We start from the raw sequence: 23,615 nt of genomic DNA on the forward strand, positions 1-23,615 counted from the left end.
ATAATTTCTCCTTTGGCTCCTCCCACTTCCTCCAAACCAAAGGTGTAGCCATGGGCCCCCGTATGGGTCCCAGCTATGCCTGCCTTTTTGTTGGCTTTGTGGAACAATCTATGTTCCAAACCCATTCTGGTATCTGTCCCCCACTTTTCCTTCGCTATATCAACGACTGCATTGGAGCTACTTCCTGCACGCATGCTGAGCTCGTTGACTTCATTAATTTTGCCTCCAACTTTCACCCTTCCCTCAAGTTTACCTGGTCCATTTCCGACACCTCCCTCCCCTTTCTAGATCTTTCTGTCTCAATCTCTGGAGACAGCTTATCTACTGATGTCTACTATAAGCCTACTGACTCTCACAGCTATCTGGACTAATCCTCTTCTCACCCTGTCTCTTGCAAAAATGCCATCCCCTTCTCGCAATTCCTCTGTCTCCGCTGCATCTGCTCTCAGGATGAGGCTTTTCATTCCAGGACGAAGGAGATGTCCTCTTTTTTTAAAGAAAGGGGCTTTCCTTCCTCCACCATCAACTCTGCTCTCAAACACATCTCCCCCATTTCATTCACATCTGCTCTCACTCCATCCTCCCGCCATCCCACTAGGAATAGGGTTCCCCTTGTCCTCACCTACCACCCCACCAGCCTCCGGGTCCAACATATAATTCTCCATAACTTCCGCCACCTCCAACTGGATCCCACCACTAAGCAACTAAGCACATCTTTCCCTCCCCCCCCCCCCCCCCCCAGCTTTCTGCAGGGATGGCTCCCTACACGACTCCCTTGTCCATTCGTACCCCCCATCTCTCCCCACCGATCTCCCACCTGGCATTTATCCTTGTAAGTGGAACAAGTGCTGCACATGCCCTTACACTTCCTCCCTCACCACCATTCAGGGGCCCAGACAGTCCTTCCAGGTGAGGCAACACTTCACCTGTGAGTCGGCTGGGGTGATATACTGCGTCCGGTGCTCCCAATGTGGCCTTCTATGTATTGGCGAGACCCAATGCAGACTGGGAGATCGTTTCGCTGCACACCTACGCTCTGTGCGCCAGAGAATGCAGGATCTCCCAGCGGCCACACATTTTAATTCCACGTCCCATTCCCATTCTGATATGTCTATCCATGGCCTCCTCTAATGTAAAGATGAAGCCACACTCAGGTTGGAGGTACAACACCTTGTATTCCGTCTGGGTAGCCTCCAACCTGATGGCATGAACATTGACTTCTCAAACTTCCGCTAATGCCTTACCTTCCCCTCGTACCCTATCTGTTATTTATTTATATACACACATGCTTTTTCTCTCTCTCCTTTTTCTCCCTCTGTCCCTCTGACTATACCCCTTGTCCATCCTCTGGGCTTTCCCCCCTCCCCCTTTCTTTCTCCCTGGGCCTCCTGTCCCATGATCCTCTCATATCCCCTTTGCCAATCAACTGTCCAGCTCTTGGCTCCATCCCTCCCCTTCCTCTTCCCAGGAAATACTTCATTTCCCTATGAGTTGTTGGTTGCGGAACTCTAGCTATTACTTCAATCCAAGTCTTAATCAGTGACCTTGTATCCTGGAATTTGGTACTTTATGTCCCAGATAAGTAACTCCTGGTTGTACAAACTGTATTTTCTGCTTTGATACTTTGACCTTTCTGAGCTAGTTTATATAAAAAGTAGAGGGAGTCCTGCTCACAGGCTTCCTTGCTTGGAGAGGTCAACAGGAGTTCATCATCTTATTATATTAGGGTAGAGCCCTCAGCGGGGAAATTCCTTACCGCCTTCCATTTGCAATTTACATGACAAAAACTAATGGCATCCAAACTTTTTTCCAAGTAATCTCAAACTCAAAATCAATGTGTCAAAGGTCTCTTATAAAAGACAGCATTCTTGTTAGTAGCGCAGCTTTTAAAATTGCTCTCAAAAATATTTGAATCTTTCCAAAATTGTTAATTTCAAATTCCCAATTTAATTAGCTACCAATAAGTAATTTCCCCCAAATGTCCCTTTTTCTCAAAAATGTGGGCATGTCTTCTCTGGAATACAGATGCACAGATTTCTCCCTTAACCCAAATTTCACCTGGCTAGTATGGAATCTGAGTTTCTTTAAAATCATTTCCATGAAAAAAAGAAACAAACAATAATAATCGTTAAAATGGAACAAAATAAACTCTCTTATACTGTTCTTCCTTGCAAATAATTGTGGAATATAATACAGGTGTGCACGGCTTAACGTTCACTTGCATATACGTCCGTAGTCTCGATTGGAGAACGTGACGTAGCAGACGTAACCAGTCTCGTGTATCGCGCGTCTCTTGAGTGTAGTAGCATTTATCTGTTTAATTCTCTTTTGAAAGTTTTACTGTAAAGTGCATCATGGCTTCTAAATGCAGCAAAACCACTCCTAGTGATAGCAGCAGCAAGAGGCAAAGGAGAAGTATTGATTTGGAAGTGAAACAAAAGGTTATTAAACAATATGAAGGTGGAAAACCAATGAATGCTATTGCTCAGGATCTAGGCGTTGTCGCACTCAACAATCATGAGGATCCTGAAAAACAAAGAAAAAATTCTTGAGGCTGTTAAAGGATAGGCTTCACTGAAAACTACAAGGCTCTCAAAAATGCGTGAGGGCGACACATACTGTATATACAGTTAATTTCCACATGAAAAGCTTTCACGCATGTTTCAAACTACTAAGGAAGAGAAAAAAATATGGGTGGGGCCCCCCACACATTAACACATTGATGCAAACTCTTAAAGGCACAGTCTCTTAAAAACAGCATTCTCTCTCTCTCTCTCACACTCTCTCTCTCTCTCTCTCTCTCTCTCTCTCTCTCTCTCTCTCTCTCTCTCTCTCTCACTCACACTCACTCTCTCTCACACACACACACACACACACACACACACACACACACACACACACACACACACACACACACACACACACTTGCATTCATATTTTCTCTCACTCAAATGAACTCAGTTGTGGCCATACTTTACATGCAAACCATTCACACTTTAAACCATTTTAGTAAAATCTCTTGTTTCTTAGGGTTAAACCATTACCACTATATTCAGTTAAAATTTGAGGAAATGTGTTACTCTAAAACAGAAATGTTGGGAGTTATTCATCATGCACAAGTAAACAACATTCAACAAATTTAAACCATGAATTCCCCCACAGTAACCAGAATTCCAGCATACTCAGACCCTTCTGCAACTCCAGTCTGATTTTTGTTAGGATTTAAATTACATGAACTGTTTGCTGTACAGCTCAGAGCACAATGGCCCATATTATGGCTTCTCCCCTGACCGGCATTTCCCCACACAAAGACAAAACACTGTAGTTGCATCTGGAGTATTCCTAAAGTTAAAATCTAGCTCCCACATGTCCATCTCCCATGCTTCAGTATGTGTAGGGTCCAACAGTTCCAATATCTCTTTAGATTTGTCGGTAATATAAGACTCTAATATTCTTAACCATCTATTTGTGGGTTCTGGACCTAAATGATCTCAGTCTAATATTGATCCATACATCCCTTGGAGCACCATCCACTAATGAAAGCGGGGTGTTCTTCTTTCCTCGGTTAACATTTATGTAACTCATCTATTGGGTCCTCTTGTTATTACCCGTAACAGTCAGTATTGCATTCTTTAATTCCTAATTTATTCCCCCAGCATGTTGCTGTGCTTCTGGCAAAGTGGAGTGTACATTCAAGTGCAAGCACATTATAATCAATCTCTTTTCCTCAATTGTCACCTACACTGTGTTTTGCTCTCTGGTAACCAATTACATGGAACAACCCTCTAGAGTCATCCCTGTGCACATATGTCCCAATATCCTTTACAATATCCCTCAGCTGCTGAAGTAGTGTATGTTATATTTTGGTTTTGATTTCCTGCCCTGGCTCTTCACTCTCTGATAGTATCTCAGGAAGAGGGGGGAGTCTTCATCATACACATATCTGGTCACTTTATATGCTACGTCATTCCAATCCATATTTCCATGTTCATCCTCTTCCCCTCTTTTATATTCAAAAGCACATATTATTCCTCTCTGGGCTACAAGTTGGCTCTGCAGCTTTTGTATCTGCTTTAAACTCATTGTATGATTTCCAATGTTTCTTTTTCTTTTCATGTGCTGATTTCTCTGTCTGGATCAGGTAAAGACACACCTTGTCCCATTTTTTTTACTTTATCCTTATTTTGTCTATTTAGGTTTACCAATAATCGTATCAACTTGCCAGTTTTCACTACAGTGTCCTGTGGGGTTTAATAAATTTCGGCATTTAGTTCCGAGACCTGGTGTCCCTGATACCTTTTCATTATTGGAAGGTTTACTCATTTCATTTCTTATATTCCCTCAGAAAATTTTTACGCGTTCCAGACGCTGGGTCAACCTCTTTAAGTCTCCCTGATACTAAAAGCATCCAGTGCATTTGTGCACATCTCTTTCAAACGTCTCAGACTCCAGATTGACCTAAAGTGTTCAACTCTTTCTCAAAGTTTGTCGTCATGCTAAATGTGTCAGAATCATGACCAGAGAAACTGATCCGCTCAAGCCCTTAGCATTGATTGCCGTGTGCAGGGCGAAAGCGAGACAAGACCGAAGTCAAACTGCGGAGGGTAAAAGAAAAACACCTTACTTTTCCTTTGGTGACCATTAATCCCAAGAAGTTTCCCCTAGGCAGTTCTGTCATGTACTGTTCCGTTAGGTCTTCTAATATTAAGTAACAAACTACAACAAATTCAGAGTGGATAACAATTTTTGCATAGTTATTATTTGCAAGGGAAGCTCTATTTTCTAGTCAGTTATATTCTGCAAAAAATAGCTTCAATCTTATGTTTCAACTAAAGCACTATACTTTTTTGCAAGAGAATAGTAATTAGGTTGCCCCTTTCCATAACATTACATTCTCTGTTATCTTTATCCCTATCTCATTTTCATATTTGTTCTTTAGATGCTCCATCCTGTTCATCTCTATTGTTAAAATATCCCCATGCAAGCCAGCAAAGCTCCTTGGGATTTCGTAGGTTCCATCTTGTTCATATTACATTTTGCAAAGGTTACAAATTCATGAAGACTTCAGGGTTACAGATATATTTCCACACCAGTATCACCACCTCTCCCCCTTTAATCCTTCCTGCTCTATCGCGTTTAAAACAATGGAACCCTGGAATATTGAGCTGCCAGTCCTGCCCCTCCTGCAACTATGTTTCACTAATGCCTACAATATCATATTTCAATGTCTTGATCCATACCCTGAGCTCATCTGCCTTTCCTACAATACTTCTTGCATTGAAATGTATGCAACTAAGAACATTAGTCCCACTATGTTCAACCTTCTGTTTCCTGACTTTGAGGTCTTAACAACATGTCTCCACAACCACTCCACTATTCAGGCACTCTGGTTTCCATCCCACTGCCACTCTAGTTTAAACTGCCTCCCTCCTTCCCCATGCAGTATGAGCAAACCATGCTAAGATATTAGTCCCCCCTCCAGTTTAGGTGCAAATAGTCTCTTGTGTACAGGTCCCACCTACCCTGGAAGAGAACCTAATGATCCAAAACTACGCGATCTCCTTAGCCGCGTGTTAGCTGTACGATCTTCATAGTTCTGGCTTGTGGTACAGGTAGCAATCCTGAGATTACAACCCTGGAGTCCTGTCCATCTAATTCCGCACCTAGCTCCCGGAACTCACTTTGCAGAACCTCATCCCTCTTCCTACCCATGTCATTGGTACCTACGAGGGGTGATTGATATGTTCGTGGCCTAAGGTAGAAGGAGTCGATTTTAGAAAACCTATCACATTTATTTTTCAACATAGTTCCCTCCTACATTTACACACTTAGTCCAGCGGTCGTGGAGCATACGGATCTTGGACCTCCAGAAAGTGTCCACAGATGGGTGATTGATAAGTTTGTGGCCTAGGGTAGAAGGAGGTGAGTTATACAGCTTTCATTATGTGCACATGCAGGTCAACTCTGAGTGATTATGCAGAAAGTTTGAAGTTAATAACTCATCTCCTTCTACCGTAGACTGCGAACTTATCAATCACCCCTGATGAGTTATTAATTTCAAACTTTCTGCATAATCACTCAAAGAGTAGAACTGCATGTGTGCATAACAAGAGCTGTATAACTCATCTCCTTCTACCTTAGGCCATGAGTTTATCAATCACCCCTGCTGTGGACATTTTCTGGAAGTCCAAGGTCCGTATGCTTTACACCTGCTGGACTAAGTATGGAAATGTAGGAGGGGACTATGTTGAAAAATAAATGTGCTAGGTTTTCTAAAATTGATTCCTCCTACCTTAGGCCACGAACTTATCAATCATCCCTCGTATATGGACCACAACTTCTGGCTGATCACCCTCCCACTTAATGCTGAGGACTCAGTCTGAAATGTCCCAGACACTGGCACGCGGGAGGCAACGTACCCTCCAGGAATTTCGTTGCCATCCACAGAACCTGCTTCTATTCCGCTAACTAACGAATCTCCTATCACCATAGGTCACTTCTTATTCCCCCGCTTTCAACTGAGCCACAGAGCCAGGCTTGGTGCTAGAGACCTGACTACTGTGACATTCCTCTACTATGTCAATCCCCTAACATTATCCAAAGTCATATACCTAATGTTGAGGGGGATGGCCACAGGGGTACTCTGCACTGGCTGTTTAACTCCTTTCACCTTCCTGACTGTCGCCCAGTTTGCTATGTGCTTCACCTTGTGTGTAATTACCTCTTTATATGCCCTCTCTGTCATCCCCTCAGCCTCCCAAATAACTTGGAGTTCAACCAGTTGCAGCTCCATCTACTTAATGCATAATGCTGGAAGCTGCAGCTGGATGCACTTCTTGGAGCTGAAACCAACAACAGGAATTCTGCAGATGCTGGAAATTCAAGCAACACACATCAAAGTTGCTGGTGAACGCAGCAGGCCAAGCAGCATCTCTAGGAAGAGGTACAGTCGACGTTTCAGACCGAGACCCTTCGTCAGGACTAACTGAAGGAAGGGTTAGAAGGAGATTTGAAAGTGGGAGGGAGAGGGGAGATCCAAAATGATAGGAAAGACAGGAGGGGGAGGGATGGAGCCAAGAACTGTACAGGTGATTGGCAAAGGAGATATGAGAGGATCATGGGACAGGAGGCCCGGGGAGAAAGACAATGGTGGGGGTAGAACCCAGAGGATGGGCAAGGGGTATAGTCAGAGGGACGGAGGGAGAAAAAGCAGAGTGAGAGAAAGGATGTGTGTATAAAAATAAATAACGAATGGGGTACGAGGGGGAGGTGGGGCATTAGCGGAAGTTAGAGAAGTCAATGTTCACGCCATCAGGTTGGTTCCATCCCTCCCTCTTCCACTTTCAAATCTCTTACTAACTCTTCCTTCAGTTAGTCCTGACGAAGGGTCTCGGCCTGAAACGTCGACTGTACCTCTTCCTAGAGATGCTGCCTGGCCTGCTGCGTTCACCAGCAACTTTGATTGGAGCTGAAGCCATCAGGAACACTGGTGGTCTCCCAGCCTTCCCACATTCCACAAGAGTATTCAACTATCCTGCCTGGCTGCCCTACTGCTCTAATTGTGCAGTTATAAAGAAGCAAACAATAAATAAAAGGACAAAAAATAATTTACCTGCAGCTTCTCAACTTCTCTCACTCAGGCCTCTCTTCCTTGGAGGTTTGAAGAACTAAAGCCTCAAATCCCCAGTCTTAAGACTATCCATTGCAGCAGAGGCCACTCTACTAACCCCTGCCTTATTTTTATTTGCTCTTGTTGATAAATCACGATACCTGGCCGCTGTTCAAACACTGAAACTTCCATGAAGCACTGCTTTTTAATACACTCGGCGACCTGTGTGAGTCATGTCTTTTGCTCTCGATCTCTGGCTGCTGTTCAAATGCTGAAACTCCCACAAAGTACTGCTTTCTAATGCACGATCTCTGACTTGTGAGTCACCTCTTCTTTCACTCCCAATCTCTGATTGGCCGCTGTTTAAATCCTGAAACTACAGCGAAGTTCTTTTAATGCATACTTGCCAACCTGTGTGTCTCGTCTTCTCACTTCCCCATTTCTTGATTGGCCACTGTTCAAGTGCCAAGATACCTGTGAAGCACTGCTTTTTAATGCATACTTGCCGAACTGTAGGAGTCACCTTTTCTCTCGGTCCCAATTATTAGGCTAAATGACCATTTGAAATGTAAGCTTAGTATTTGCAGTCAGCATATCCAAGATAGAGTAAGCAGTATGCCATCAATGATTTATTTTAAAGTAAGTGTACATGAATGTCTAAAATAATTGTCTAAATGGATGCAAAATCGAATCTTGTAATTTGATTTGGATTGTTTTCAATTGAATCTTAATATTTTAATGCAGGAAATTTGAATATCAGCCTTTCCTGTTTTGTAGGGGTTTTGCAGTGGTATTGCTTTTTGGGAAGACAAATTCTGAGAAACATCTTGAAAAGTGTGAGCAGACTTTTCTTCCTGCAGCACCAACAGGAGTCCCCAAAGTAAGGTGTTTTGTTTGAACCAGCTTCATTTACCTTAATGTAGTCCAATAATTTAATATGAATTTGTGCCTCTGTTCGTAATGCTAGATTAGTTCGATTGTATGTCAGTAGAATTCTGGAAAGAAAGAATTTTGTTTTGCCTGTCATGAATAACTGTTGCTTAGAATTAAATTCAGGGAGTGAGGGTAATGTTAGAATAGTGTACCTTAAAAGAAATTGAACCAGATGTGACACAAGAAAGACTGCAGATGCTGGAAATAATGAGCAACAGACAAAAATGGCTGGAGGAGCTCAGCAGGCCTATGGAGGGAAATAATCAGGACCGGAAAGAAGGAAGGCAGAGCTAGAATAAAAAGGTTGAGGAGGGGAAGAGAGTTGGAGGAGCACAAATAGGTGGATGATAGGTGAATCGAGTTAAATGGATGGAGATTGGTAGGTGGGGAGGGTGTTATGAGTTTTGCAAGATACTGGGAGGTGTGATAGATGGAAGAGGCAGAGGGCTAAAGAAAAATCTGATAGGAGAGGAGTATGGAATAAAGGGAAGGAGGTGAGAAACCATAGGGAGAAAAATGTGGCTGAGGGGCATGGGAGGGGAAAGAGAAAGACTATTGAGGCCAGAGGGATAAGGGAAAACAAAGTGGGTGTAGGAAATGGAGGGAATAGTTACCAGAAGTTAGAGAAATCCATGTCGATGCCATCAGGTTGGACAGTAACAATACTGAATTTGGGGTTTGTTCTAATTCTAGCCTCAACTTGGCGGTAGACGTGTCAGTGTGGGAATAGGAAGTGGAATTAAAGTGGCTAGCCACCAGGTAATCCTGGCTGTTAAGGTAGATACAGTGAAGGTGCTCAGTGAAGTGATTCCCCAACCTGCGCTGGTTCTCATTGATTTAGAGGAGGCTATAGCGGATACAATAAATCGAACAGAAGTTTGCTTCCCAACTGAGCCTGTTTCATCTGAAGTGACTGTTGTCCCTGCCCATTTCTAATTGATATAGTACAAATAGCTGATCTCACTGGTCCTTTTTACTCAGGAGAATGACAGTGAGTAAACCTTGGACTGCCCTCTCAAACACCATAACAAGCTCTGACAAAAATCTGACACGGGATTGGAGCTATGCCTTTACCCAAAGCTTAAAGGCTTTTCAGTTCTCAAAAATCTCTGATGTTCAGACTCTTGATGCTGTTAAAATTGTTGCAAATAAAAATTTAACAAAAGTGTGAAGTTAAAGCACCTGAAAAATGGACAAGTCAATGGACCTTCTTTTAACTTTTGCCTTCCACTTACTATAGGTTGAAAATGTCCGTTGAAATACATTGCTTTCTCCATTCTAAATGCCTAATATAGGATGAGAGAGATAATTTTCCTTGTGTAATACTGAAGATTTTTAGCAAGATTGATCTCCGCTGATTCTGTGGAGTTCAATGACTGATCGAAGTTACTGACACAGTGGCATTTATCATTTGGCAAGTTTCAGACTGATTGCAACTCTTGTGTGAGGCTGCTGAATGGCAGAAATTCCCTACAGATCTGCTTGCCACATGGAGCACAGTTCAACCCTTGTCACTGTACAGAAACTTGTGCTTTGAGCTGCAAGTTGCAATTTAAAACCTCAAACAGGATGTAACATTACTGGAGTGGAGTTTGAAGTGCTTTTGAGAACTAGGTTTTAAAATATCACAAGAAATATTGCTTAAGCTTGATAAATAATATTCTGCAGCATTTGAAGCTTTGAGTACATTTAAAAATTCTAATTGAAGTTGATAGAGCTGCTAATGTTCGTCAGTTTTTATTATAAATGAAAAGCAAATAGTGCTGAAGATCTTATACATTTTTAAACAGACCTTTTGGGGAATAAAAACTTCAGAGAAAAATAGTTAAATTTAAATTTCTGCTCAAATTAAGTTTCCTAGATGGTTCTCTTTTTTTTTAAGATCCTAGACCATGAATTGAGTCCAGATTTATAGTAAGCTCGAGATAGATTGGGTTATCATATAATTTGAACTTTACATCTGCACTTATAATGGTGCTAGAAAGTTTGTGAACCCTGTAAAATTTCGGCATAAATATGACCTAAAATGTGATCAAATCTTCACGCAACTCCTAAAACTAAATAAAGAGAACCCAATTAAATAAATAAGACAAAAAAAATTATGTTTGTTCATTTATTTATTGAGAAAAGTGATCCAATGTTACATGTATTTGTTGGAAAAAAGTATGTGAACCTCTGAGGTAATGCCTTCTACAAAAGCTATTTGGAGTCGAGTGTTGTTATCAATGTGATGACATTGGAGGTGTGGGTTGTGGAGGTGCCCTGCCCTATATATATATTTTAAAAAAAAGACACACAAGGTCAGGTTACTGACAGAGACTGCTTCTTCTCGAGGAAGATCTGTTTATGTGCACCATGCCTCTATCAAAACATCTTTCAGAGGACCTTAGAAGATGAATTGTAGAGATGCATAAAGCTGGAAAAGGCTACAAAAAGCATTTCTAAAGACCTGAGTGTTCATCAGTGCACAGTAAGAGAAATTGTTTACAAATGGAGGAAACTTGATACTGTTGCTACTCTCCCTTGGAGTGGGAATCTTGCAAAGATCACACCAAGAGCACAGCGTTCATTGCTGAGAGAGGAAAAAGAACCCAGGGGTAATAGCAAAAGATCTGCAGACATCTATAGAACTTACTAAAATCTCTGTTCATTTGTCCACTAGAAGAAAAACACTGAACAAGAATGGTGTTCATGGAAGGACACCACAGAGGAAACTACTGCTCTCCAAAAGAAACATTGGGGCCCGTCTTAAGTCTGCAAAAGACCACCTGGATATTCTACAATGCTTCTGTGACAATGTTCTGTGAAGAGATGAGAATAAAGTTGAACATTTTGGCAGAAATGCACATTGCTATGTTTGGAGGGAAAAGGACACTGCACACCAACACCAAAACCCCATCCCAAATGTGAAGCATGGTGGAAGGAGCATCATGGTTTGGGGCTGCTTTGCTGCATCAGGGCCTGGACAGCTTGCAAAGAGTTCAAAATTGTATCAGGGCATTTTACAGGAGAATGTCAGGGTAACGGTTCATCACCTGACGTTCAATAGAAGTTGGATAATGCAACAAGAAAATGATCCAAAAGGCAAGAGTAAATCAACAACAGAATGGTTTAAAAAGAAGAGAATTCCTGTTTTGGAATGGCTGAATCAAAACTCTGACCTTAATCCTATAGAAGTGTTACGGAGGAACCTGAAGCAAGTAGTTCCTGCTAGGAAGCCCAACAAAATCACAGAGTTGAAGCAGTTTTGTAAGGAGAAATTATCTAAAATTCCTCCAAGCTGACGTGCAGGATTGATCATTTACCAGAAACGTTTGATTGTTAACAATGTCATTAAAACCTGTGTGGATGAGTGTGTGCCTACAAAGACTTGCTGTACATTCCCAAACCAAAAGCCGTGGATAAACCAGGAGGTACGTCATCTGCTGAACGCTAGATCTGTGGCGTTTAAGTCTGGCAACCCAGGCCTGTACCAGGAAACCAGGTATGTTGGTGGAGGGCTATATCAAAGGCGAAGAGACCATTTTGAACGAGGTTGGAGGTGACATCGGATGTACAACAACTCTGGCAGGGTTTTTCAAGACATTACTTCCTACAAAGTGATACCCAAGAGCATGAATGGTAGTGATGCTTCACTACGAGACGAACTCAATGCCTTCTACAGCCACTTTAAGAGGGAGAATATAACTACAGCTGTGAAGATCCCTGCTGCACTTGATGACCCTGTGATCTCCGTCTCAGAAGCCGATGTTATGCTATATTTAAAGAAAATGAGCCCTCGTAAGGTGGAATGTCCCGATGGAGTACCTGGTAAGGCTCTGAAATCCTGTGCCAACCAGCTGGCAGGAGTATTCAAGGACATTTTCAACCTCTCACAGCTATGGGTGGAAATTCCCGCTTACCAACAAATGCATGTAATGCGGATTGTAAATCTAATCACATTTTAGGTTGTACTTATGGAGAAATAGATAAAATTCTACAGGGTTCACAAATTTTCTAACATCACTATAGGTTGTAAGCTTTCTTGGATATTTTTCGTTTTCTTTAAATGCTGCTGAAAATAGTATTCTGTTACAGCCAGTTCTAATTGCTGTTCAATTCCTCAATGTTTCCTTCGGTCCAGGCTTTAGAAGAAATGAAACGTGAAACTAGGCAAATAAAGATTGACCGACGTTTGACTGGTTCAAGTATAATTGATGAACCTCTACAGCAGGTAAAGAAAAACAGATCTTAAGTTTTGTGAAGTTTTTAAAAAGATGTACTGTAAAATATTCATATGTAATGGTTCAGTGTGGAAGATTTTTAAATAGAAACATAGATAAACTACAGCACAATACAGACCCTTCAGCCTACAATGCTGTGCCGAATATGTACGTTGATTGTATTAATTCAATGCCTTGTTTGAATACCCTCCACACTTAGTTTTTTAAATATAAATTGATCCTTTCCATAATAAACACTGAACATTCCTGCTTGCATTTTTTTTATGGAAAGAAGTTTTTGATGATGCAACAAAAGTAATTGTATCCTGTACATAGTGCTGAAGAATTCTTGAAAAGTTGGCTTGGGGGATGTGGCAATTGCCTTCTAGTGAACAAAGGCAGCATCCTTAGAGCTATAAACACAAGAGATTCTGAAGATGTTGGAAATCCAGCCAGGTTAATGCCAACACGTGCAGAATTACTACAATTTGTGTCAACTTGAATATCATTAAGACTCTTCAATGTTGTTGTTGACTTTGTGCATCCTCGCTTAATTTCTGAAGTTTCTCTTTTTCAAATGATTGGACCAAGCTTGAAACAACATTTGGGATTAAAATGGTTCTCTGTAATTTGTATGCTTGTGCCACTTGTTTTTACAGTTGACACCTTCATTCGTTTTGTGAATGATTCTTGGAGCAGCAGTTGCTGTTTGTATTTGTCCTGCATTCTGTAGCTAAAGTATTACAGGGAAATTTTATGCTTTGTTTTGCAGATACTGGTTTTGTTATATTGCTTTGGAGATGCTGATTTGGCTAGATACACAACAAGTTTGGATTATATTAATTACAGTTCTAGTGGCTACTTCAGAATTTGGAAAGCCAGCGTGCATCACTCAGGTCTTCCCAGTTTATGACAGCTTAATTAGCATTCCTTAAAATTCTGCAGTACTTTGTGCATCTTTCATTTCTCTATTGCTTCTCCTTTGCTCTTGGGATTTACTTGAAGGGAGTTGCAAAAAGTTGCAGTTGGTTTCTTAAAGTTGGAAGCTTCATTGGAGTTCCTAATCAAGGCACTCCAATAACTGCTGGTACAGTACACAGTAAAATCAAGACAACGTTTTTCAGGACCATGGTGATACATGAAACAATACAAAAACTACACTGAACTACGTAAAACAACGCAAAAACTCTAATAGGCTACAGACCTACCCAGGACTGCGTAAAGTGCACAAAACAGTGCAAATATAACAGTAAATAATATACAAGACAATAGACACAGTAGAGGGCAATAGGTTGGTGTCAGTCCAGGCTCTGGGTATTGAGGAGTCTGATGGCTTGGGGGAAGAAACTGTTAAATAGTCTGGTCATGAGAGCCCGAATGCTTCGGTGCCTTTTGCCAGATGGCAGGAGGGAGAAGAGTTTGTATGAGGGGTGCGTGGAGTCCTTCATAATGCTGTTTGCTTTGCGGATGCTGTGTATGGTGTAAATGTCTGTAATGGCAGGAAGAGCGACCCCGATGATCTTCTCAGCTGACCTCACTATCCACTGCAGGGTCTTGCGATCCAAGTTGGCGCAATTTCCGAACCAGGCAGTGATGTAGCTGCTCAGGGTGCTCTCAATACAACCTCTGTAGAATGTGGTAAGGATGAGGGTTGGGAGATGGACTTTTCTCAGCCTTTGCAGAAAGTAGAGATGCTCCTGGCCTTTCTTTGCTATGGAGCTGGTGTTGAGGGACCAGATGAGATTCTCCAGCAGGTGAACACCAAGAAATTTGGTGTTCTTAACGATCTCTACAAAGAAGTTATCGATGTTTAGCGGAGAGTGGTCGCTCCGTGTCCTCCTGAAGTCAACAACCATCTCTTTTGTCTTGTTCACATTCAGAGACAGGCTATGGTTCATTTTAGTATCATCTGCAAATTCTAACAACAGTGTTATTTTAATTGTTGCCGGCAAGTTAACGTTCATTGTGTGTAAGTAATTGTCCCATGGTGGTAATAAGTAGGCCTCTTTAATTTATGGTCCTTGTGAAAGTAGTTGTCTAATGACAAAATTTTGTGATTTCCAGAATGTTAACCAAGCAATCTCCTCTACTGGCTTGTTTTTCATTATACACTCAGTTGCCATTTATTAGGAACACCTGTACACCTGCCTGTATTGTAAAAATCTAATCAACCAATCAGATGGCAGCAGCTCAATGCATAAAACCATGCAAACATGGTCAAGGGGTTGAGTTATCGTTCAGCCCAAACATCAGAATGGGGAAGAAGTGTGATCTAAGTGTCTTTGACTGTGGAATGACTGTTGATGCCAGACAGGGTGCTTTTGAGTTTCTCAAAAACTGCTGAACTCCTGGGATTTTCACTAGCAAGTCTCTAGAGTTTACAGAGAGTGATGTGAAAAATTCAAAAAAAATCTAGTAAGCAACAATTCTGTGCAGAAAACCATCTTGTTAATGAGAGAGGTCAGTGATACACCGTAGCACCAAGCCCTTTGCCCAATGAACCCATGCTGCCCAATTACACCTTCGTGACCAATTAACCTACTAACCCGTACATCTCTGGAATGTAGGAGGTAACGAACATTGAGAGGAAACCCACATGGTTACAGGGAAAATGTACAAACACCTTGAAGACAGCGGGAGGAATTGAACCCTGGCATTGTAAAGCATTTCTCTAACCGCTATGCTACTGTTACAGAGAATGATGTGAAAAACAAAACAACAAAAAAATCCATGGATGGCAGATCTGTGGGAGAAAACACCTTATTAATGAGAGAAGTCAGAGGAGAATGACCAGACTGAATCAAACTGACAAGAAGATGACAGTAACTGAAATTACCACATGTTACAACAGTGCTGTGCAGAAGAGCATCTCTGAATGTGCAAACATCAAATCTTGAAGTGGATTAGCTGCAGCAGCAGAAGATCATGAACATACCTGATAAAGTGGCACTGAATGTGTTTTCTCCTGTTACTGAACTAAATCATCAAGCCTAATTTATCATGTATTAATTTTATTTTTGTTTTTGTAGCCTGACACCTTTGATTTTCAATGCATTTGGCCCTACGTTACCACAGGTTCATCTTGATAACCGTTACTAAATCATGCCATCCCAATTTAAAATTACTCTTGAAATTACAATTTTAAATGCTGTGTGTTTGAAGAAAGACACTTAAATTGTACAATTACACTCCCAGTCCTTAATCTTCAATCTAATGTTATGCTCAAAGCTCTATTTGTAAACATTTATTTTCTGTTGATTTAATTCAGTGATTAAATCAGTTTCTATGGCACAGCCTTTTCAACCATCTATTACGATGTGTTTAATCTGACTTTTACCCAGATCTTCAATAAGACAATTGCTACCAATCAAACATCATAGTCATACTGAACACTTCAGCTCACCACATCTGTGCTGACCCCTGACCAACCTCACTAATCCTGTTTCTTTTACATACACACTCATGCACCAGGCTCTACTTCCTTAGAAGTTCGCGAAGATTTGGAATGACATCTAAAACTTTGGAAAAACTGCTCTAGATGGCTGGTGTATATTGACTGGTTGCATCAAGGCTTGGTAGGGAAACACCTGTGCCTTTGAGCGGGAAGTCTTTACAGAAAGTAATGGATATGGCCCAGTCCACTACGGGTAAAATACTCCCCACCATTGCACAAATCTACATGGAACATGGTCGAGGAAATTAGCATCCATCATCAAGGACCCCCACGGTCCAAGTCATGCTGTCCATGTTGCTGCCATCAGAAAGAAGTTACAGGAACATCCAGACCAACACTAACCGGTTCAGGAACAGTTATCACCCCTCAACCATCAAACTCTTGAACCAGCGGAGATAACTTCACTTATGTTCACTTGCTCCATCACTGAAATGGTCCCACGATTTATGGACTCACTTTCAAGGACTCTTCATCTCATGCTCTCGACACTTATTGCTGCTTTTTTCCTCTTTAGTACTTACACAGTTTGTTATCTTTTGCACATGGGATTTGTCCATCCTTTTGGGTCTGGACTTTCATTGATTCTATTGTGTTGGATTTACTGTGTATGCCTTCAAGAAAATCAATCTCACAATCACTTTTGGTGACATATATATGTATGTTGATAATAAATTTTACTTTGAGTAGTCCTCAATTGGTTCAGGTTGCCTTTGTGGCTCCATTTTTCTTTGTATGGGGAAAATTCATGTAACAATATTTTAAGTCGAGCTGAGAGAATTATCAGCAGTGCCATCAAGAACCTATTCTGAGATCAGTTAATCCTCCCACTATCTATAAGGAGTTTGTAGGTTCTTGCTGTTTCCAATAGGATTCTTCTGGTATCTGATTTAAGAATCAGGTTTAATATCACTGGCAAATAACGTGAAATTTGTTAACTTTGTGGCAGCAGTACAATTCAATACATGATAAATACAGGAAAAAATTACAGTAAATAGTGTGTGTGTATATGTGTATGTATATGTATGTATAGACATACACAAACACATGTACGTATGTGTGTATGCATACATTTATGTATGTGCATGTGTGTACGTATATGTGTGTATGCGTGTATCTGGATTAATGTGTGTGTATGTGTGTATTAAATAGTTAAATTAAGATAAGTAGTGCGAAAACAAATTTTAAAAAATAGGTAATGATCATGGGTTGAATGTCCATTTAGAGATTGAATGGTATAAGGGAAGAAACTGTTCCTCATTCACTTAGTGTGTGTCTTCAGGATTCTGTATCTGTTGGTAACAATAAGAAGAGGGCGTGTCCTGGGTGGAGGGGGTCCTTGATGGAAGTTGCTTTTCTGAGGCACCACTGCTTGAAGATGTCTGAGATACTATGGAGGCTAGTACCCATGATGACGGTGCTGACTAATTTTATAACTATCTGCAGCTTACTTCGATCCTGTGCAGTAGGCCCCTCTTCTCTCCTCTCCTTCTCCCCCCACCCCCCCATACCGGACTGTGATGCAGCCAGTCAGAATGCTCTCCTGGGTACATCTGTGGAAGTTTTTGAGTGTTTTAGGTGACAGACCAAATCCCTCCAGACTCCTAATGAGATATAGCTGCTGTCTTGCCTTCTTTATAGTTGCATCGATATATTGGGACCAGGTTAAATCCTCAGAGATCTTGATACCCAGAAACTTGAAATTACTCACTCGCTCCACTTCTAATCCCTGGATGAGGATTGGTTAGTGTTCCCTAGTCTTGCCCTTTCTGAAGTCCACAATCAGCTCTTTCGCCTTACGGACATTGAGTACACGGTTGTTGCTGTGACATCACTCAACTAGCTGGTATACTTCTGTATGCCTTCTCATCGCCATCTGAAATTCTGCCAAAAATGGTTGTATCATCACCAAATTTCTAGATGGCATTTGAGCCATGCCTAGCCAAACAGTCATGGGTATAGAGAGAGTAGAGCAGTGGGCTAAGCACATATCCCTGAGGTGCACCGGTATTGATCGTCGGTGAAGTAAGTAAGTTATTTCCAATTCTCACAGATTGTGGTTAGGAAGTCCTCCATTACTCCAAAGATGTATGGGCTAAGGTTGCTAATTTGTGGCCATGCTATGCTGGCACTGGACGTATGCTGACAGCTGCAAGCACATCCTCGGACTGTGTTGGTATTTGACGCAGATGGCATATTTTACTGTATGTCTCGATGTACAGTGTCTGTATAAAGTATTTACCCCCCTTTTTAAATTTTCATGTTTTATTGTTTTACAACATTGAATCACACTGAATTCAATTTGTTTTATTTTGATGCTGATCAGCAGAAAAACACTTCCATATCAAAGTGAAAACAAAGTGATCTAAATTAATTACAAATGTAAAACACAAGTTAATTTATTGCATAATATTCATCCCCCTTTAATATGACACACCAAATCATCACTGGTGCAGCCAACTGGTTTTGCAAGTCACATAATTAGTTAAATGGAGATCACCTGTGTGTAGTCAAGGTGTTTCAATTGTGGTAAAAATACACCTGTATCTGGAAGATCCTTCTGCCGGTGAGTCAATATCCTGGCTAAAACTACACCATGAAGACAAAAGAGCACTTCAAGCAACTCTGTGAAAAGATTATTAGTCATAGTCATACTTTATTGATCCCGGGGGGAGATTGGTTTTCGTTACGGTTACACCATAAATAATAGTAATAAAACCATAAATAGTTAAATAGTAATATATAAATTATGCCAGTAAATTATGAAATCAGTCCAGGACCAGCCTATTTGACACTAGGGTTGTTCACTCACGATCTCCATGCAACCTGACAGAGCTTTTGCAGTTTGTAAAGAAAAAGTTTTGTCAAAAAAAAACTGCAGTGTCCAGATGTGCAAAGCTAATAGAGACCTATTCATACGGACTCAAGGCTGTAATTGCTGCCTAACGTGCATCTACTATATTCTGACTTGAAGAGGGTGAATACTTATGCAATCAATTACTTTGTGTTTTATATTTGTAATTAATTTAGATCACTTTGTAGAGATCTGTTTTCACTTTGCCACAAAAGAGTCTTTGCTGTTGAGCGGTGTCAAAAAGCCAAATTAAATCTACTGTGATTCAGTGTTGTTTAAAAAAAACGATAAAACATGAAAACTTCTAAGGGGAGTGAATATTTTTTTATAGAAGCTGTATATCAAAACATAGTGAAATCCAAGGTGCAAAGTACTTGGGAGTCCTTAAAGGTTAGCTTGCAGATTGTGCTGGTGGTAAGGAAATGTGGACTATGCTAATACTACTATTATAATAATATAAGGTGCCGTAGTAGTTTAGCAGTTACCATGATGCTATTATAGCTCAGGGTTCAGAGTTCAATCCCGGCATCCTCTGTATGGAGCTTCTGTATGTTCTCCCTGTGGAATGTGTGGGTTTTCTGCACGCCTTGGTTTTCTCCCACAGTTCAAGGACATACCAGATAGGTTCATATGTCATTGTAAATTGTCTCATGGTGAGGTTAGGGCAGCTCAAAGGGTCAAAAGGGCCTATTCCGTACTGTTTTTCTAAATAAGTGTGTAGTATCAGAATGTTTGAATCTTTTTGCCAGAACTGCTTTGTTTAAAAAACAAAATATGGTAGGGTTTTGGGAAAAAAGCTTGTTCTTTCTATCTTTCATTTTCTTTTGCAGGTCATCCAGTTTGCACTAAGGGACTATATACAATACTGGTATTATACTCTAAGCAATGATGAATCATTTTTACTTGAAGTCAGACAAACTATACAAAATGCACTAGTTCAGTTTGCTACAAGGTAAGTTGGATTCACTTGGTAGCACACTGGTGGTATAGAATTGTATTCAGTTAAAAATGAATATGAATGTTAAAGTAAAATTTATATTAACTATTTGTGGAAAATTGCAAAATAATTCAGATACTCACAATCAGCAACACCTGTGGAGAGAAATACAATTAGCATGTTTAAGACCTTTAGATTAGAGAAAGAAAGTTAAGGATTAAGCATATTAAGATTTTGCAAAATTGAGGGTGATGTGGAAGGAATATAGGGTATCAGTAAATTGGAAGACTGGTGTTAAGATTTGTAGGTTTGTAGATGGTGAAGTGGGAGATAGTAAAGAAAGTTGACTGAAGATGCAGTGGAACCTAGGTCAGCTGGAGGTTGAGCAGAGAATTGGCAGATAGAATATAATCCACATAAGTTGAAATGCAGACTGTACTGATGTCAGAATGTTTGAAACTTCTTGCTTGGACCTTTAATAGGCAGACACATTTTGGTAAGATATATAAAACAAATGGGAGAGACCTTGTACAGATGAGCAGAGCGCACTAGGGGTCCAAGTCCATAGCTCCTTGAAATTGGCTCAAGTAGGATAATGCAAAAAGTATTTGGTGTGCTTTCCTTCAAAGAGTGAGACTTTGAGTATGAATTCCAACATCATATAGCAGTTGAACAAGACCTTGATTTGAAATGTTCATGAATTTTATAAATTGTAACAATAATTTGGTTCTAATGATTGTCATTGAACTTCTGCATCATAGAAAATGTTATTTTTTACCTTTCTGCTAAATACACAAGATATTTCTAAGATCTCTCAATAGTGATTTTGTAGTTTACTACAACAAAAACATTTATTTGAATTTGTAAGTGAAAATAAAATTACAGGTGCTGAAAACCTGAAGAAAGGAAAACAGAGCGAATGTTTCAAGACAAAGGCAATTTGTCTTCACCCTGAGACATTTGCTCTTTGGTCCATCACCTCTGCTCTGCCATTCCATCATCGCTGCTTTATTTTCTCTCTCAGCCTCATTCACCCACCTATTCTCTGTAACCTTTGAAGTCCTTACTAATCAAGAATCAATCAACCTCCTCTTTAAATATACCCAATGACTTGGCCTCCATAGTTGTCTGTATCAGTGAATTAAACAGATTCAGCACCCTCTAGTTAAATGTTGTCTCTGTTCTTAAGGGACTTCCTTGCATTCTGAGGCTGTGCCTTCTGGACCTGGACTCTCCCAGTATCGGAAACATTTTTTCCACGTGCACTTTGTCCAGGCCTTTCAAATTCCAGTACGTTTCAATGACATTTCCCCCCTGTTCTTCTAAAATCCTGGAAGTATAGGCCTGAAACCATTAGTGCTCCTTATAATTTTAACTTTTTTGTTCCCAGGATAATTCTCATAAACTTACTTGAACCTCTCAGTGCTAGCACATCCTGTCTTAAACATGAGGCCCAAAAGTGCTTACAATACTCCAAATATGGTCTGACCAATGGTTTATAAAGTCTCAGTATAACATCCTTTTATATTCTAGTCGTCTTGGAATGATTGCTAACATTACATTTGCCTTCCTTACTACCAAGTCAATCTGCAAGTTAACCTTTAGGGAATCCTGCACTAAGACTCCAGAGTTCCTTTGCACTTCCAATTTCTGAATTCCTTGCCCATTGAGAAAATAGTCTATGTCCTCCTACTGAAGTGCATGACCATACACTTTTCCTACACTATATTCTACCTGCCACTTCTCTGCCCATTCTCCCAATCTGTCCAAGTCCCTCTGCAGACTTCCTGCTTCCTCAACACCACCTAGGCTTCAACCTTTTTACTGGCACAGTCACCTTCAGCAATTTATCAGAGGTTTTGATAACTTTCCTTTCTGCTCAACTGAAAATTTCGCTCTACCGGAATAGTTTGGGAGTTTTACTGCATCCATTCCATTAACCTAATTTCTACTCTCTCACTGTTTTGCCATTCCCACATTCAGAATATTCAGCATTACTGAGGTAGATCAAGAAGTAGCTGGAGTAATTCTTTGTGCCGTAGATAACTTTGAGTTATACAAGTATGTCTATTTATGCAGTTCAAATTATCAAATGGTTGATAATTTTGAGATTGCCTAAAGTTAGTTTAACAGTGATACTAGCACATTACTAAGCATCAGACTGAGAAAATGGCTGTTGATTACTTAAAAATATCTTATATAGTATAAAAGAAAGTGAAAATGGAAAGAACTTGAAAGAAATTCTTTTAAGTGGTATGAAATGGAATTATCATGTAGTCTAGAGACAGTGGTTGTAAATATAATGCATGACCAGGGTACTTAAGACTGTAGGGTAACTAAGTATCCTTACTAAGGTATGATCCCAAATAGCATAATGGGAATATATGCTGAAATTAATGGAACTAAACCCTAGTATGCAAATATGGTTTGGGGGGCAGAGAGAGGATTTAGGGGCCAGGTTTGGGTTCAGGGACAGGGAAGGTTGATTTGCAAGTTTGGAAGTCAAAGCTTGATGGCCGAAGCCTGGAGCCCAGAAGTCTGTCCTGGATTTGGAGGACTGCCTGTGTGTGTGGATAGGGAGGGAAGAAATCTGGTTGGTTTTTCTATTGTTTTGTTGCTTGTTGTGTTCTGTGTTGTTCTGCTGAGTATTATGGAAATGCTATGTTGCTGCCGGAATGTATGGCAACATAAGAAGCAGATGGATATTGCACCAAATGGTGACATAGACTTCATAGTCAGCATTGGTGGGATAGAAGTGGCAATGAATTGAGCAGTAATGGAAAAAAATCACTAAGCTGTTGATGTTGAAAGTCAGAAATTTAAAAAAAAACAAAAAATGCTAGTGATCGGCAGATCAGGCAGTATCTGAGGAAAGAAGCAAATTTAATGGTACAAATCAAAGCTTCAGAAGTTCTTCCACCTGAAACATAATTCTCTCTTTTCATAGATGCTGCCTAAGCTTCTGACAGGTTCAATATTTCCTGTTTTTATCTTTACTGATCAAAGGCAGCATCATTTCTCTTTCTGACCTATTAATGGTAGTAAGATGTATATTTTGGGGGGGAGTTGAGTCTGAAGCAGCCAGTTCACTGATGGTTTCTATTTACTCTTTCCATCATCCTTTTAGGTCATTGTAACCTTTGGCATATGAATATTTCTCCTTTGCTCCTCTCTTCTTTGTAGATGACTTCGCCTTTGTGTACTCCTCATAAGAATCGTTTTTCCTAGTTATGAGAATCCATAATCAGTGTCAATGTTTAAATCAATGCAGGTAGTCATAGGAAATAAAACCAGTAAGGTTGGTACCAGGCAAATTGCTAAGGATCACTTTGGATCTGTGTTCCAGAATTTACATCTTGTGATTTGTGTTTTGAAAAATGTCAATCATGACCTTATGGCTTATTTTACTTTCCTATGAAAAATCAGGTCAAAAGAATTAGACTGGCAACCATACTTTACAACACGATTAGTAGATGACTTTGCTACCCATCTTCGTGTGTTCAGGAAAGCTCAGCAAAGGATAGAAGACTTGAGACCAAAAAAAGGTAAGGAATAAATTTCAAACTCAAATTTTCCTTGAAGTGATTATCTCAACTTTTGTCGTATAGCATTGTGTCCAATTTTCTGTA

General features: G+C 40.4%; 1 protein-coding gene across 5 annotated transcripts in view; it reads left to right on the top strand.

Moving 5' to 3' along the window:
• snx13 (sorting nexin 13) overlaps nucleotides 1-23,615 on the top strand; it is a 207,579-nt gene that overhangs the window by 78,465 nt on the left and 105,499 nt on the right. For 4 of the 5 annotated variants that reach the window (XM_072253372.1, XM_072253373.1, XM_072253376.1 and 1 more), the window contains exons 3-6: nucleotides 8,387-8,489; nucleotides 12,666-12,755; nucleotides 19,880-20,001; nucleotides 23,413-23,531. In XM_072253372.1, coding sequence (XP_072109473.1) covers nucleotides 8,387-8,489; nucleotides 12,666-12,755; nucleotides 19,880-20,001; nucleotides 23,413-23,531 — 434 coding nt within the window. The remainder of the gene's footprint in view (nucleotides 1-8,386; nucleotides 8,490-12,665; nucleotides 12,756-19,879; nucleotides 20,002-23,412; nucleotides 23,532-23,615) is intronic. The other variant, XM_072253374.1, reaches the window with a different exon arrangement.

Source organism: Mobula birostris, chromosome 3, assembly GCF_030028105.1.
Source record: "Mobula birostris isolate sMobBir1 chromosome 3, sMobBir1.hap1, whole genome shotgun sequence".
In the NCBI taxonomy this organism is placed as follows: domain Eukaryota; kingdom Metazoa; phylum Chordata; class Chondrichthyes; order Myliobatiformes; family Myliobatidae; genus Mobula; species Mobula birostris.